The 12,788-nt window shown below is 33.6% G+C and overlaps 1 protein-coding gene across 3 annotated transcripts in view; it reads right to left on the reverse strand.

Moving 5' to 3' along the window:
* Positions 1-3,633: 3,633 nt before the first annotated feature.
* FUT8 (fucosyltransferase 8) overlaps positions 3,634-12,788 on the reverse strand; it is a 99,582-nt gene continuing 90,427 nt past the window's right edge. For all 3 annotated transcript variants that reach the window (XM_066551909.1, XM_066551907.1, XM_066551908.1), the window contains 3 exons: positions 12,390-12,566; positions 8,357-8,507; positions 3,634-4,602 (listed from right to left, as the gene is read on the reverse strand). In XM_066551909.1, the coding sequence (XP_066408006.1) occupies positions 4,285-4,602; positions 8,357-8,507; positions 12,390-12,566 (646 nt within the window). In that variant the 3' untranslated portion in view covers positions 3,634-4,284. The remainder of the gene's footprint in view (positions 4,603-8,356; positions 8,508-12,389; positions 12,567-12,788) is intronic.

Below are 12,788 nucleotides of genomic sequence, written 5' to 3' on the forward strand. Positions count from 1 at the left end.
ATGATGTTTATACACAACTCAGACTGGTATTAGGCAAAATCAAAAGGAGGATTGCAAATTCTATGTATGATTTCACTAGCAGAGGTGCTTAACCCAGTACAGAAATGTTTATTTGTGGCTTTATAAGATGATGTAGCAACTTATATTAAAAGCACAATATCATGTCTTATTACACTCTCTCTCCTTCCCATTTCCCAAACTAAGCAAATTATTTTTATCTGGGTTCCTCAGTCACATCAGAGATTACATTGTGAAGAAACTAATGATCTGGAAAAACCAAGTTCAATTCACTGTTATGAAAATGTTCTAAATGGTAGGTGCTATTCCACTGGCATGAAGAAAAATATCCCTCCCTCAGTATCAAGAATTTATCATGAATATTATCCACTTATTTTCTATTATGTCCCTAGCTCAGAAGACCCTTATTTTATAATTGGAAACCAAAGAAACATAAAACCCATTATGAAGGAAACATCTGCATTGCGAATATCTCTCTGTAAAAAAAGGTATCACCAGATCTCCTTTCAGAAAATTGGTAAAGGAGAAGAATCTGGTTTCCCTAAAGTTTTCTTAAAATTCAGTGATAGAAGGGTTAAACAAAAGACTTATCTGAAGGTAAACAAGGTAAACATTTAAAAATACGTAAAAACTTTGAAATAAAACATCATCCTTTTTGAACAAATCCATAATACTCAGCAGTTCACATGGGCAGGATATTGGCAGAGAAAGCCTGTAAATCTCACCCATCTAACCGTGGGCTGGCCTGAAAATCAGGAACTGAGGTCAGTGGTACAGCAATATCACAGAAGACCAGTTAACTGAATCACTCAAAATAAATTTCTTAGCTTCTAACCAGCATGTAGAATATGAAGTTTCCAAAGACGACATTTACCTGGCAAGCATTTACCGAGAATGTGACAGTGATAACGTAAAATAGCGAAGAATGCCAGAGTGCTGCTCATACTGGGTTTTATGTATGCAACATGCATACACACACATGCACCAAAGTTTCCTAAAGACAAAAAATTAAATTAAACAGCAGTTGTTTAAGGGGGTATGAAGGCTTGTTGTTTTATGGGTATCAGAGAAGGTGGTTTGGTATGCGGCAAAAATTAAAGACTAGATTGCTGCAGGGCTACAAGGTAAACAGAAGAAACAATGTATTCTTGCTTCCTCGCAAGCATTCTGGCTAGTAACTTAATGAGTTCATAGCCTTCAAAAGATTCAGCTTTCTCCCAGGTATTCAAAACAAAATTTTATTTCCTATTATTTCACTTTTCTGTGAGCTACAATAAAAATCTGGGGGGTCTCTTTTCCACATACCCATCGATCCTTCTATATTACCTGGACCCCACTGTACAGCGAGAATAAAGTCTCAAATATTCATTTTGTTTAATATAAAACAAAATCAGTTTTAATGTACCAATGTCCCAGGATTCCAAAATATAACTAATTGGTAGTCTTAAAGGAAACAAATCTCTAGAAACATGCATCCAGCAAGCAGGGTATTGCTAGATTTCTTCCTCTGAGAAGTACTGCACTTTGAGCACTAGAGGATCATATGACCCTGGGGAATAAGATCATAGCATCTACATTAGTACATTTTTGAATTATTAACAGTAATGCTGTAATTTTGTACAACTTCATGATCATTTTCTCAAAGATGATGACCTAATAATTCATTAGGTACTAAGAATATGTAAGGAGGTATGTGTACCTTGCCAATGTTTTGTCAGATACAGTCTGCTGAGAAATTGCCACATTATATAGGTACAGCTTCTACAACATCAGTGTTTTCAGTTCTCTCATTACCACACCTGCTTTTACCTTTGGGCTGATCTTGGATATTCTGTTATTCATCTTATTTAATTGTATTTTTAACTGAGTTACCTAACTACAGGAAAACTTTAGTGTTAATTTATTTATGAATACTATTTCTGAATCACACTCTAAGAAATGAGCTAGAAATGATGGGCTCTGAAGCTGTAAGTAAATAGCTTAAAAAATAAAACATTTTCAAAATCTATAAATCTATACCAATTAGCTAATGTAGTATTTGTGGAAAAACAACTAAACTAGTTTTTCAAAAAAAAAAAAAAAGCATTGATCTAATTGCTGAGGAAGAAATGTTCTAGAAATGGGTTTCTATTTTTTCAAGTTGAAAAGGAAAGTAGCAGTAGCTTTATATGTACAACTCAAAACAAGTTAAAAAAAAATTATTTATCCTACATTTGTACCTCTGAAATAAGCATTTGCCTGAATTAGTGGAAAATTTAACAGTATCACTTAGACAGGAAACTTACATAAAGCTGTTTCCTTACCAGCTCCAAAATACAGAAATGCCAGTTGACTCTAGGCATCTTTTGTTGCAAAAATTCATCTTTAGCACTTTTGGCTGCTCTTACTAACTTTCCATTATATTTCAATCAGTCTTTATATCTCATTTGGTATCTAAGCTCATTTTCACTGATATGTCTATTCAACACTATGGTAAATGTATATTTTTTTCCCTCAGAGATTTCAACTTTGATTTTGTTGTCCTTTTTCAAGATGCAAAATAATTTTTCAGTTGAGGGACATATTACTGGAGGGGATCTACAGGATTGGTCCTGAAAGCAATGTCAGAAAGTACTACTTTGTAATTCCTTCACATACCAATCCAGTTCCATCTCAGCACTATTTCAATTGGAAGCCTGCTGCTGAATGGAACATTTCCAGAGATTTCCTTTTAGTTTTCAGCCTAAAATTTATTCATGGTCAAGTGCACCCATTCGCTATGTAAACACTGTCCTTGGTCTATTCATAAATATAATTAAGCATATTTTTGCTTTGCTAAGGTCAACTAGCCATGCTGTTTTAACCTTTACTCATATGGCCTTTCCTCAGCCTTTGAACAGTAAACATTTTCTGCTCTCCAGTAATCCAAACTGGATTGCACTAGAAGCCATAAAATGCCATTAAATATTCTTTTTATTTGGAAACAATCTCTTGTCATCTTACATATTATATGTATCTATATATACAACCATCGAATCTATGAATTTGTTGGTAAGATTATTTTATAAATTATCTCTTTTCTTAATGAGAGCTGACTGGCATGAGATTTCAAAATACTAAGAAGTACTAATAATCTTACGACATGCATAAAACTTCATCCTTGTATATTTTCTTGTAACCTACTATTTTTGGGTAAGCTGTTAGATTTTTTTTAAGTAGTCCAGACTGACAGGTTCTATAAATGGGATAACCTGAAGTATTTTACTTAAAAGTAATTATATTCAATGCCAAAATTCTAAGTGGCCATCCATAATACCCTAAACCCTGAATTATTTTCAGAAGAGAAACAGAAAAGGTAAGAAAATAGTGTCAGAGGGTAAATGTAAGCAATTTAGCCACTGGAATAATCCTGCTGTTACTGACTGTCCACAAAGCTGAGCAGCGCTGTGCCCTACGCAACTGCTGTACTACACAAGTGTTTTAAAATTCAATGAAACTCCGGATACCTTTTCCTTCTTTTGTGTATTTTGTGTTGTTGGTTTTTTCAATCAAAGGCAATGTCCAGAAATTACCAGTACTAAAGAATCTGTTCATGGCATTGTTTACAAAAGCTCCTAAGAGACAGTGACTACTTGATTGTTGAATGTAACCTTTATTTTATTAATGATGAGAAGTAATCAATGGAATGCTAAAAAAACCCCCAAACTTGTAAAGAAATCTAGTCTGAAATCTGAATCTCTTGTTTGAAGCAAGTTCAGTGGTCATGGTAACACCAGATGAAAGTGGACTCTTGCCCATTGTGAAACAGGCATGGCTCTTCTAAAAAGGTCACAAACTTTTCAAATATAGGCACCATGTTTCAAATTTTGCACATACAAAATATGTTCATGTCACTCAAATTACACAATGTGGCAGTGTTATAAGTCTGAACATTATTGTCAATTAATGGCGGAGAAAAGAGCCCAAAGCTCACGTAAGACTAATGACCGGGACAACTCCTGAAAAGAGACAAGAAGTATAAAACAACAGTTTTCCTGCTGTACGTGGGTTTGTGTGTGCATGTGTGAGAGTGCATGTAACAAAAATGTTTAAGAGTAAGTTCAGACAATAGCCCATCCACTTGTTCTCAGCTTCTTGTCCAGTTTCATTGCAAAGGCTTTGATTTTAACCGCATGATAAAATGCAAATTCAAATCCCATAGAAACCAAAAGTTAGTGCGTTGTTGACTGGTTTGAACCAATCAAAACTGAGTTTTTTATAATAACTGCTGAACGTCTTCCTTTTAATCTACTTGTCAGCCTCTGGGTATGTAGGATACTTGACTGTCTCAATTTTCTCCTTAACTTTATAGGATGGGTACAGGCCTGTTCTTCCTAATTTTCTATTGATGCCTTTTGAGTAACCATCCCAGTGGTTTCCAGCTACTCCAATTATATCTCCAGGTTCCATAGGAATTTCATCAGCAGTTCGTGGATGATGAGCATAAATAGCAATCTGGTTGTGAGCATTCTGTCCCCCAAAGTAGTAGATATCATCCAAAGAATGGAAATATGCCGAAGCATCTGGATGCAATGTCTGCATAATTTCATAGGCAACTCGACAAACCTTAGAAATAAAAACAGAAGTCATTAATATTGTGTGAGACTGAAATATATCACAGAAATCAACAACTAATGTATAGTAATATTTCCCAAGAATATCAGGGTCTGGAATGTCTGGGTTAAAAAAAAACCAACAACTAATCAACCAACCAACAAAAACAGCCCCCCAAAAATAAACAAACGAAACCAAACCAAAAAAACTCCACAGAATCCCTGCATATTTGCTACTAAAAAGCATGAAATTTTGCAGAACCTTAATTAGGCCTCTGGTGATCAGATTTGGTAAGCAAACAAACAAATAAATAAATAAATAGATAGATAAATAATTAGTATCATCTACTCTTCAGTTTAAAATGAAAACATCTCTATGAACACTAGCAACTCTGCTTTTTAAAATTAATGATCTTTAGCCAATCAAATGTAAAAGCAACTTTTCTTTTTCTACTATAACCACTAAAAATTGCATTTTACTTCCCTTTGAACCTTTAGAATTTACATTTAAATTTATCCTGCAATAATGAAGCCTTGCATTTACTTTTCTAAAGGAAGTTCAAATTTTCACAACCAAACAGTTCCACAAGTCCAAGGCTTTAAAATGCTGTTTATATTAGTACAGTGATAGAATTGCTGGCAACTTAGAAGACAAATAAATGAAATTAATTCCATGAAGACAATTATTATGTCGGTGGGAAGATGCATTTTTACTTGTCATTGTACCCCATTTTATGAAGGGAATTTTCTTCAGACAGAACACATGTTCCCACATCAGAATTATATTGTATTTCTCAGAGTTGCCAGAAACACACAAGTATACCACTACATTAAAAAAAGTTTTTCAACAGCTGGCTAGAAGGCTCCTCTCTGTCAGGTGTCTGACTTGGCTGCTGTGGGTTTTCTGGTTTCTGACCTCCATTACTGTATCCTTCTCTAATTTCATGTAAGTTTGATAAAGGCTGATTAACAATACAGCAGATTTCTCCAATAAAAAGAAGCATTTCAGCTTTTTCATAATTTTCAGTCTATGTTAATATAGTAAAGCTTGATTTTACTTTTATTTTCTCCCTTTGAAGATACAGTGAATAGAACTTTGATCACTCATATGAGACATATTTGTACTTTCTTAGCTCCTTTGAGAGAGGCATTTTCTTTAAAAATGTAATAGATTTCCTTTTATCCCTCTGCATCTGAACTTTAAAAAAACTTTTCACAAGTACCTTTCAGAAGATCAGGCTGAAGTTAATTATTTCAAAGTACCTGTTACACACCACAATATAAAAACAACTTTGATTACCCATATATTTGCAAAAGGCTATTTATTTTATAGCTTCTGTGAGAGTGTATTTGTTTTGTTCTCTGCATGTGTGTGTACCCCAGGAAGAGACATACATAATACACACTATAATGATTTTAAATCTTTTCAGTAGAAATGCTTTAAGCAAGTGTTTTGTGCATATCTGACACAAAACATCCAGTGCCTTCACTCAGCAATTGTTTTCTTTGTAGCACCAAACCTGGGTGACTAAACTGTAAACTGTGAGGACAGCAGGCAAAACATCCACATGCAGAAATATAGCTGAAACCAGCCTCCCATTTTTTATTCCCAGATCCCATGTTCTGCAGCCTGTATACTTACCTGTACAATGAAAAAAACAAAGACTAATAAATTCTGGAAGAAAATGAAGTTATATCAGTCAGAGGGAGCTATGACTTCATGAACACTAAATGAAGAATGAAGAGACAAAAAAAATCTTTGTTCGAATGTGTAATCTTAATTCTACTGTGTTATGATTTGTGTAACTCCCATGCGGTTTTCCTATAAAATTAAAATAATCTATTCAATTAATGTGACGTTGCTGAATGTAGTGCCAAGGTAGGTTGTTTCCCTTGACTCTCCATTACATGATAGGACCAATTCTTTAACAACAGTATTTTAAAGAAATACCTATTCTTCAATTTCTACCAATGTTCTTTTAGTTAATTAATTTTTGTTAATTAATTCCTAACTAATACAGGGGAATTCCTGATTCTATTCACATATAGCATAATTTTCTCTTAATACCTCTGTTAAGAAGTTTAGAGTCTTTTTGGAAAATTATAAAACAAAGTCAGCATAGAATTGATTAATGAGAAAGTCCAAAACCACAATAGAAATAAATAAGAATACATTTTTAACTTTATTTTTTCTTCACACTTATTGGACAAAAGATGGTCATTAACTGACTTATTTTGCTTACCTTCAATGCCAAAGTAAATATCAAATAGTTTATTTAATTGATGAAAGGACAGGGATAGCAATTCAAATGTTAGAGATAAGAGAATCAAATTTAAAACCCCTTAAAAGAAAACTTTATGAATAGTGGGAAAACCTTGCAACAGACCTTAGAAAAGCCCAATATATGAAGATTCTGTAGAGATCCACAATGTTGCATGTCCAGAAAAACTGTATTAAATTATTTTTGAGGAGTTTGAATTATTACAGCACAATAAATTGCCTAGAATAAATTAATTACTGGACCAAATTCATAGTCCAGCTATTGACAGTAACACCCTAATATTGGATCTCCTATTCTTCAGTAGAATTTTCTACAACTCTAGAAGACCAAATATATTATCCAATAAACAAGTCTACTGTCAAATGCATGGTGAAAGAGAATGAGAGCTGTGCTCAAAGGCACCATGTACCTCAAAGGGGGTTTTGACAGGTTCCCTCCAAAGGTCTTGATCAACCTGTATCACCTTAAGTGTGTTCATGTATTTTAAACACATATTCTTTAACACTTAAAATTCAATTACAATATATTCTGGCCAAGCCATTTGCAGCTATATTTAAACTATGTTTACACCCAGAGTTTTATTTAAAGCAAACATTTATCACTTTTAACACAGCTATCTGAATATAACAATAGCAGAAACTGTTACAGATTTTTCACTATGTCTTTATCCAAGACTACATAATTCAAGACTACATAATTCTTCCTTCAGACTATGAACTGTCTCTACACCAATGCATGTGTGGCACTTAAGACATGCAGCTGTAGGTTTTGTTTCTTTCTCTGTGATATGCATTCAGTGGATGTGCTTCAGCTAAATCAAACATTATTATTAAACTGGATGGCTCCTCACAGCTCTTCTTAGTGAGAATTTTTACTTTGGATTTTACTCAGGTCCTTGGTCTGAAACAGCCTGTATTAATAACCTTCTAAATATGCTATAAAATGTCATTCTCTCCTACAGCATGTTGTGAATGGTAAATAAAGTGTATGCACAAGCATGATTGAAGGATAAGAGGTTTTTCTATATTTTTGTAGTGTTGCTGTCTTCTTGCTACAGCAATTGTATTAAGAATTGTGCCTGTCAAGGTCAATATATCACTGTATTGACCATATATTAATATGTGCTTGTTTCTATTTGTCATTACAGTGCAGCAGAAAATTTACATTTGAGGTTGTGGAAAACATTTAGTTTTTAAGTGAATTTTAACTTTTGAGTTTAGCATCCACTTACATCTAACAGTACAATCATGTGTCATTCTGTCACCTAAGAGAATAACAACAGCAGCAAGTAAAAAACATTCAATCTGATAGAAATCATGTCTTACCATATGTGAATTAGGTGGATCAGCACATTTGCTACATTAGCTTGGTAACTTTTTGCTGTGCTTTTCATCTTAAAACAATTTTTTATAAAGAGAAGCATGAAGAAAACTAAGATTTAGAACTGGTACATATAATCAACACTGTGTCTGCATTGCACATTACCTGGGATGAAAACGTACAGACCAGGAAGTCTGCCTGAGACAAGAAGTGAATATCCAGAATGACTCCTCTTAGGGAGTTTTCAGTGTATCGGTTATGGAGTCCAGCTGACCAGGATATGGAGTTATCACTGATAAATTCATAATTTGGATACCTGTGAAAAATACAATACACAGTTAATAGAATTGTTCTGTTTATTTTTTTTAAGAAGCATTACCTCTGCTGCAAGATAGGGTTGTTAATTCATTTTAGGTGAGTCTCTGCTTTACAGGAAATTAATTACAATTTTGCTGAACCCTCTAGAATGTCACTGCTGCCTCCAAGCATGCCCTCTCTTTATCAAGAAAAAATAATTAAATAAAAACATCCTGTACATCTGTCAGATACATAACAAAGTAGAAGTGAAAGACACAGTAGGAAGTATATACCACATTCTGCAAATGATTCTGATTTTAGATGAAATATACTCAGACCACTAAGTTTTCTCTACTGCCAAACAGGATATGGAATTCTGACTTTACTAGGCTACACTTACTACCATCTTATTAGATACTGATTGGGACAATGTGCAAAAAAAAACCAGTCACCTGTGAAAGGGACATATCAAATAAATGCATGTAAACTAATGAAAATAATAAAAAAGTCTTTCACAGTTCTTAAGGCCACGTGGAGAACAAATTTTGCAATTCACTGGTCATAAGGAAATAGATGTAAAATTCCACAGCAATACACTTTTCTTGACTTATTACAAAAAACATCAGTACTACTATAAGTAAAAAAGTTTTTTATTTTGAAATATGAAACCTTAGTTTATATCATATTAAAATAAAATATTTTCTCATGTAACAATGACTTAAAAATTTTTAAAAATCCTTTTTATTTTTTTCCACTCTTACGGGAACAGGAAGACGAGAAATCAAAAGAAGGTGGGGAAGAGAGAGAGAGAGAGAGAGTTAAAAATCTTTCCTCCCTGCACTTTACAGCCTCAGAGAAGGGTACAAATCAAGCACAGTTATAGGACTGTTTCAAGTTTCCATTGGTTTCAGAAGCTGATCAACTCGTGTAACTACAGCTTATCACTGCAGGTGCAAATCAAGGTGAGCCCCAGGCTCCTGTTCTCAACTGCTAGGCCTGTGGAGGTGTCCAGAACAGGCACTGAAAATTTTCTTCCCTCTGAAAGAATATTGTGAGTATATGTGTAAGCAGATTGAGTAAGAAATAATGTGTTTTCTCAGGTCTTGCTCTAAAAAAAGTTGGAAAATACATGAGCTGTTCATTAAGTTCTAGTACTTTGAAGCACTGCTGAATTCTGTATATCAGTCATACTATGACTTGGGGGGTGGGGAGGGTAAGCCAAACTGCACAGAGTAGAAAGGGAGAAAAGATATTAACCTGCTATTGTGGAAGTAAATAAATAGTAAAAAAAGGAGAAAAAAGAAAATACAGATGATGTTTTACAGGAAAACATTCTGGAAGGAAGCATGCCATTTGTTGAATTTTTGTGCTCATGTACTAAAGAACAATACCTAAATAGGTTCATATACAAACCAGAAATATATTAAATATGGTCTATTTAAGAATTTATGTATATATAATCTGTATTATTTTGAATACCTTAAGGAGTGAAGATACTGTAAGAGTATTATGGACTAAAAATACATGTACTAGACATTCAAAAATTTGCATGTGAAAACGATTAAATCAGCCAAAGAAAAAGCAATTTACACCATCCCTAACACATCACTTATCCAAGATAAATACCATGACCTCTGCTTACCAGAAGCTGTCAAATGCTTTAATCCCCTGATCATTACAGTTGTTGAACTCTCAACCCTGCTACTCTCTACTAAAGTTGTTCTACATGATCCTAATTCTGAAAATATATCACCTCTTTCCTTCTTTTGGAAATAGAACACAAACACTCTACAAACTGGTGGTAGTGACTGCACTATCTTTACTAATGTACTTGCAGTTGGTAGACATCTGTCTGCAAGGGAAGTTTCTGAAACTTAAGTCAAAACATTTCTGGTTTTATGACTATGATTAGTTTAAATACTTCTCTTGCTAGAAACAACATGCCTATTCATGTGAATGTTGGCTAAATTTTCTTTACTTAAATGCCAACGCTGTTTGACAGCCAGTCACTCTCTTGTAGAGAGATACAGTACCTAGGACTTACTGATATTATTGCACAAAATAATGAATGCAACATAAGCTACTGCAATGTGACAGCTGTTTCTATCAAAGCTTGGTAGTTCAATGTGACTAGAACATTTTTGTCAGAAGCGTAAACCAATTTATAGTTGATTTCACAAGAAGAGAAAGAAAAGCTTCTTTGCTGCCAAAACATGACCTTAACCTGCCTTCAGATGCTATTAAATGCCCAAACATCAAATTGCACCCTGCCTTCTGTGAAATCACAGGAAGTTTCAAATGCCTTCTACTCAAGGCATCTGAAGCTGCAAGCAACAGTAGGGTGCAAGCAACGTAGGAAATTATGTTTTAGTGTAAGCTGTGACCTGAAAACCCAGCAGTAACACATAAAAAATTCTTCAATACTTACAGATTCTATGCCTTTTAGGAAAAAACCATAAAATTAATGCTATATGAATGAACTGTACCATCCAAATTAAATAGTGATTTGAAATGGACTTGAGCTGCAATTCTTAATAAAATTCAGTATTGTTTTAATGAATAGGTTACAATTAGTTTTTTTTGCTATTAAAACCTTGAGATTATATGTTTACACAGGTAGAGCATCTCATTACTATTCACAAAGAATGCTAAGGTTTGAAAATTAAACAAAAATAAAGAAAAATGCATAACTAAGATTGTTACATCAATATTGAATTCTGTTATGTTACAAATAGTTCTTAAAGTTATTTAAGACAATATAATGAATTAAATATTATAACCTCAACTTCATATTACCTGTCTTTTCATTGTTTAGATTTGCACTTTAAATGCTATAATTGTTTCTACTATTATTCTTGCCTTTACACATACAAAAAAGGATTAGGTTGCCATCATCTGGAGTTGAGTATGTTCATTTAGTTTTCACAAAACACCATCATTTTAAACAGCAGCCTTTTATAAATATGAAAGAAAAACAGAAACAGCACAGTTGAAATAGGTTTTCAATGCCGTAGAAAATTATTCTACTACAAAATAACATTTTCTGCTTGCCTTGCATATGCCAAAGAAAATCTATTATATAGTATGTTATCTTACATATTTTTCCAAGAATGTCACCAGGAACAGAACAGTTCAAAAATTTGCCACTACTGAGTTGCTTTGATTTTAGAAAGTATTAATCAATTAATTAGAAGTATTAATTTACAAGGAAATACAGGCCATCTAGGAGTAAATGAAAGTTTACTGTGTATCCATGTTCTAGAGAGCTAGAAGAGGATAGAGGGACAAAAAAAAAGGGACAAATACACTGTAAGAAGTTGAGAATCCCTATATTTAAGGACAAAATTATTCAACATGTAGATGCAAGTCTTCTATGTTATCACTACGGAAGTCCTTCTGAAAGAGGGAAGAGCTGCACCATAAGCTTTTCAACCCACTTAAAAAAATTCCTCTGGCAAATGCTCACATTTTTTGGACAGGTTTTATATACTTCTTGATATATTAACCAGGTTTTACAATATTTCTAATTAGTTTCTTTTTAATATGTATGTTCAGTAATAAATGCTGTGTGTTTATTATTTATATTTTCTATTGTTTATGTATATATTATTTTTATTTAACTCCGTTCTACAGCATTGATTTGTTTTTACATAGTCACAGGTATCTTGTTCAACTCTTCCAGATTTTTAAGATTAAGCTTTGAAAAGCATACTTGGGAGAAAAAAAACCCAAAAAAGCATATCTGAGAGAAAAATCAAAATCACTGGAAAATTAAATGTAGTCTTAACTGAATAAAGGACTAAAAAATATTATACTAAAACTTGTGGTGCACAATAGTCAGAAACTGTAAAGCTAACCAGAAGGAAGGAAGGAACTGTAATATAAACATAATTCATCTTACTTGGATTTTGCCTCTTGCAACAAGGAAGGGTCATCTGTAGCCAAATACACTCTTTTTTTATCCACGTGCATCCTGCGAGCAAGAAGCTCAAAGCGCTCTTCCACGTGCACCATGTACTCTTCAATGGGGTGAAACGCTGCCTCAGTCCCCACCTTGTCTGTCCTTCGGACGTGGACACTGGAAAAGGGAAAATCTAGGAATTACATTTATAAACACTATACATACTTCAGCAAATGAAATTTTAGATTGAATGTATACATAAAATAACGAGGGATTAAAACTCATCCATGTCCATCATGACACACTGACAATATGAAGTCAGTCTGTTCTCAAAAGCAATATAATAATCTGACAAGGAAGGCAAAGGGTAACTGAAAGAAAGGAATGAAAGACATTGAA

This window comes from Molothrus aeneus, chromosome 6 (assembly GCF_037042795.1).
Source record: "Molothrus aeneus isolate 106 chromosome 6, BPBGC_Maene_1.0, whole genome shotgun sequence".
In the NCBI taxonomy this organism is placed as follows: Eukaryota; Metazoa; Chordata; class Aves; order Passeriformes; family Icteridae; genus Molothrus; species Molothrus aeneus.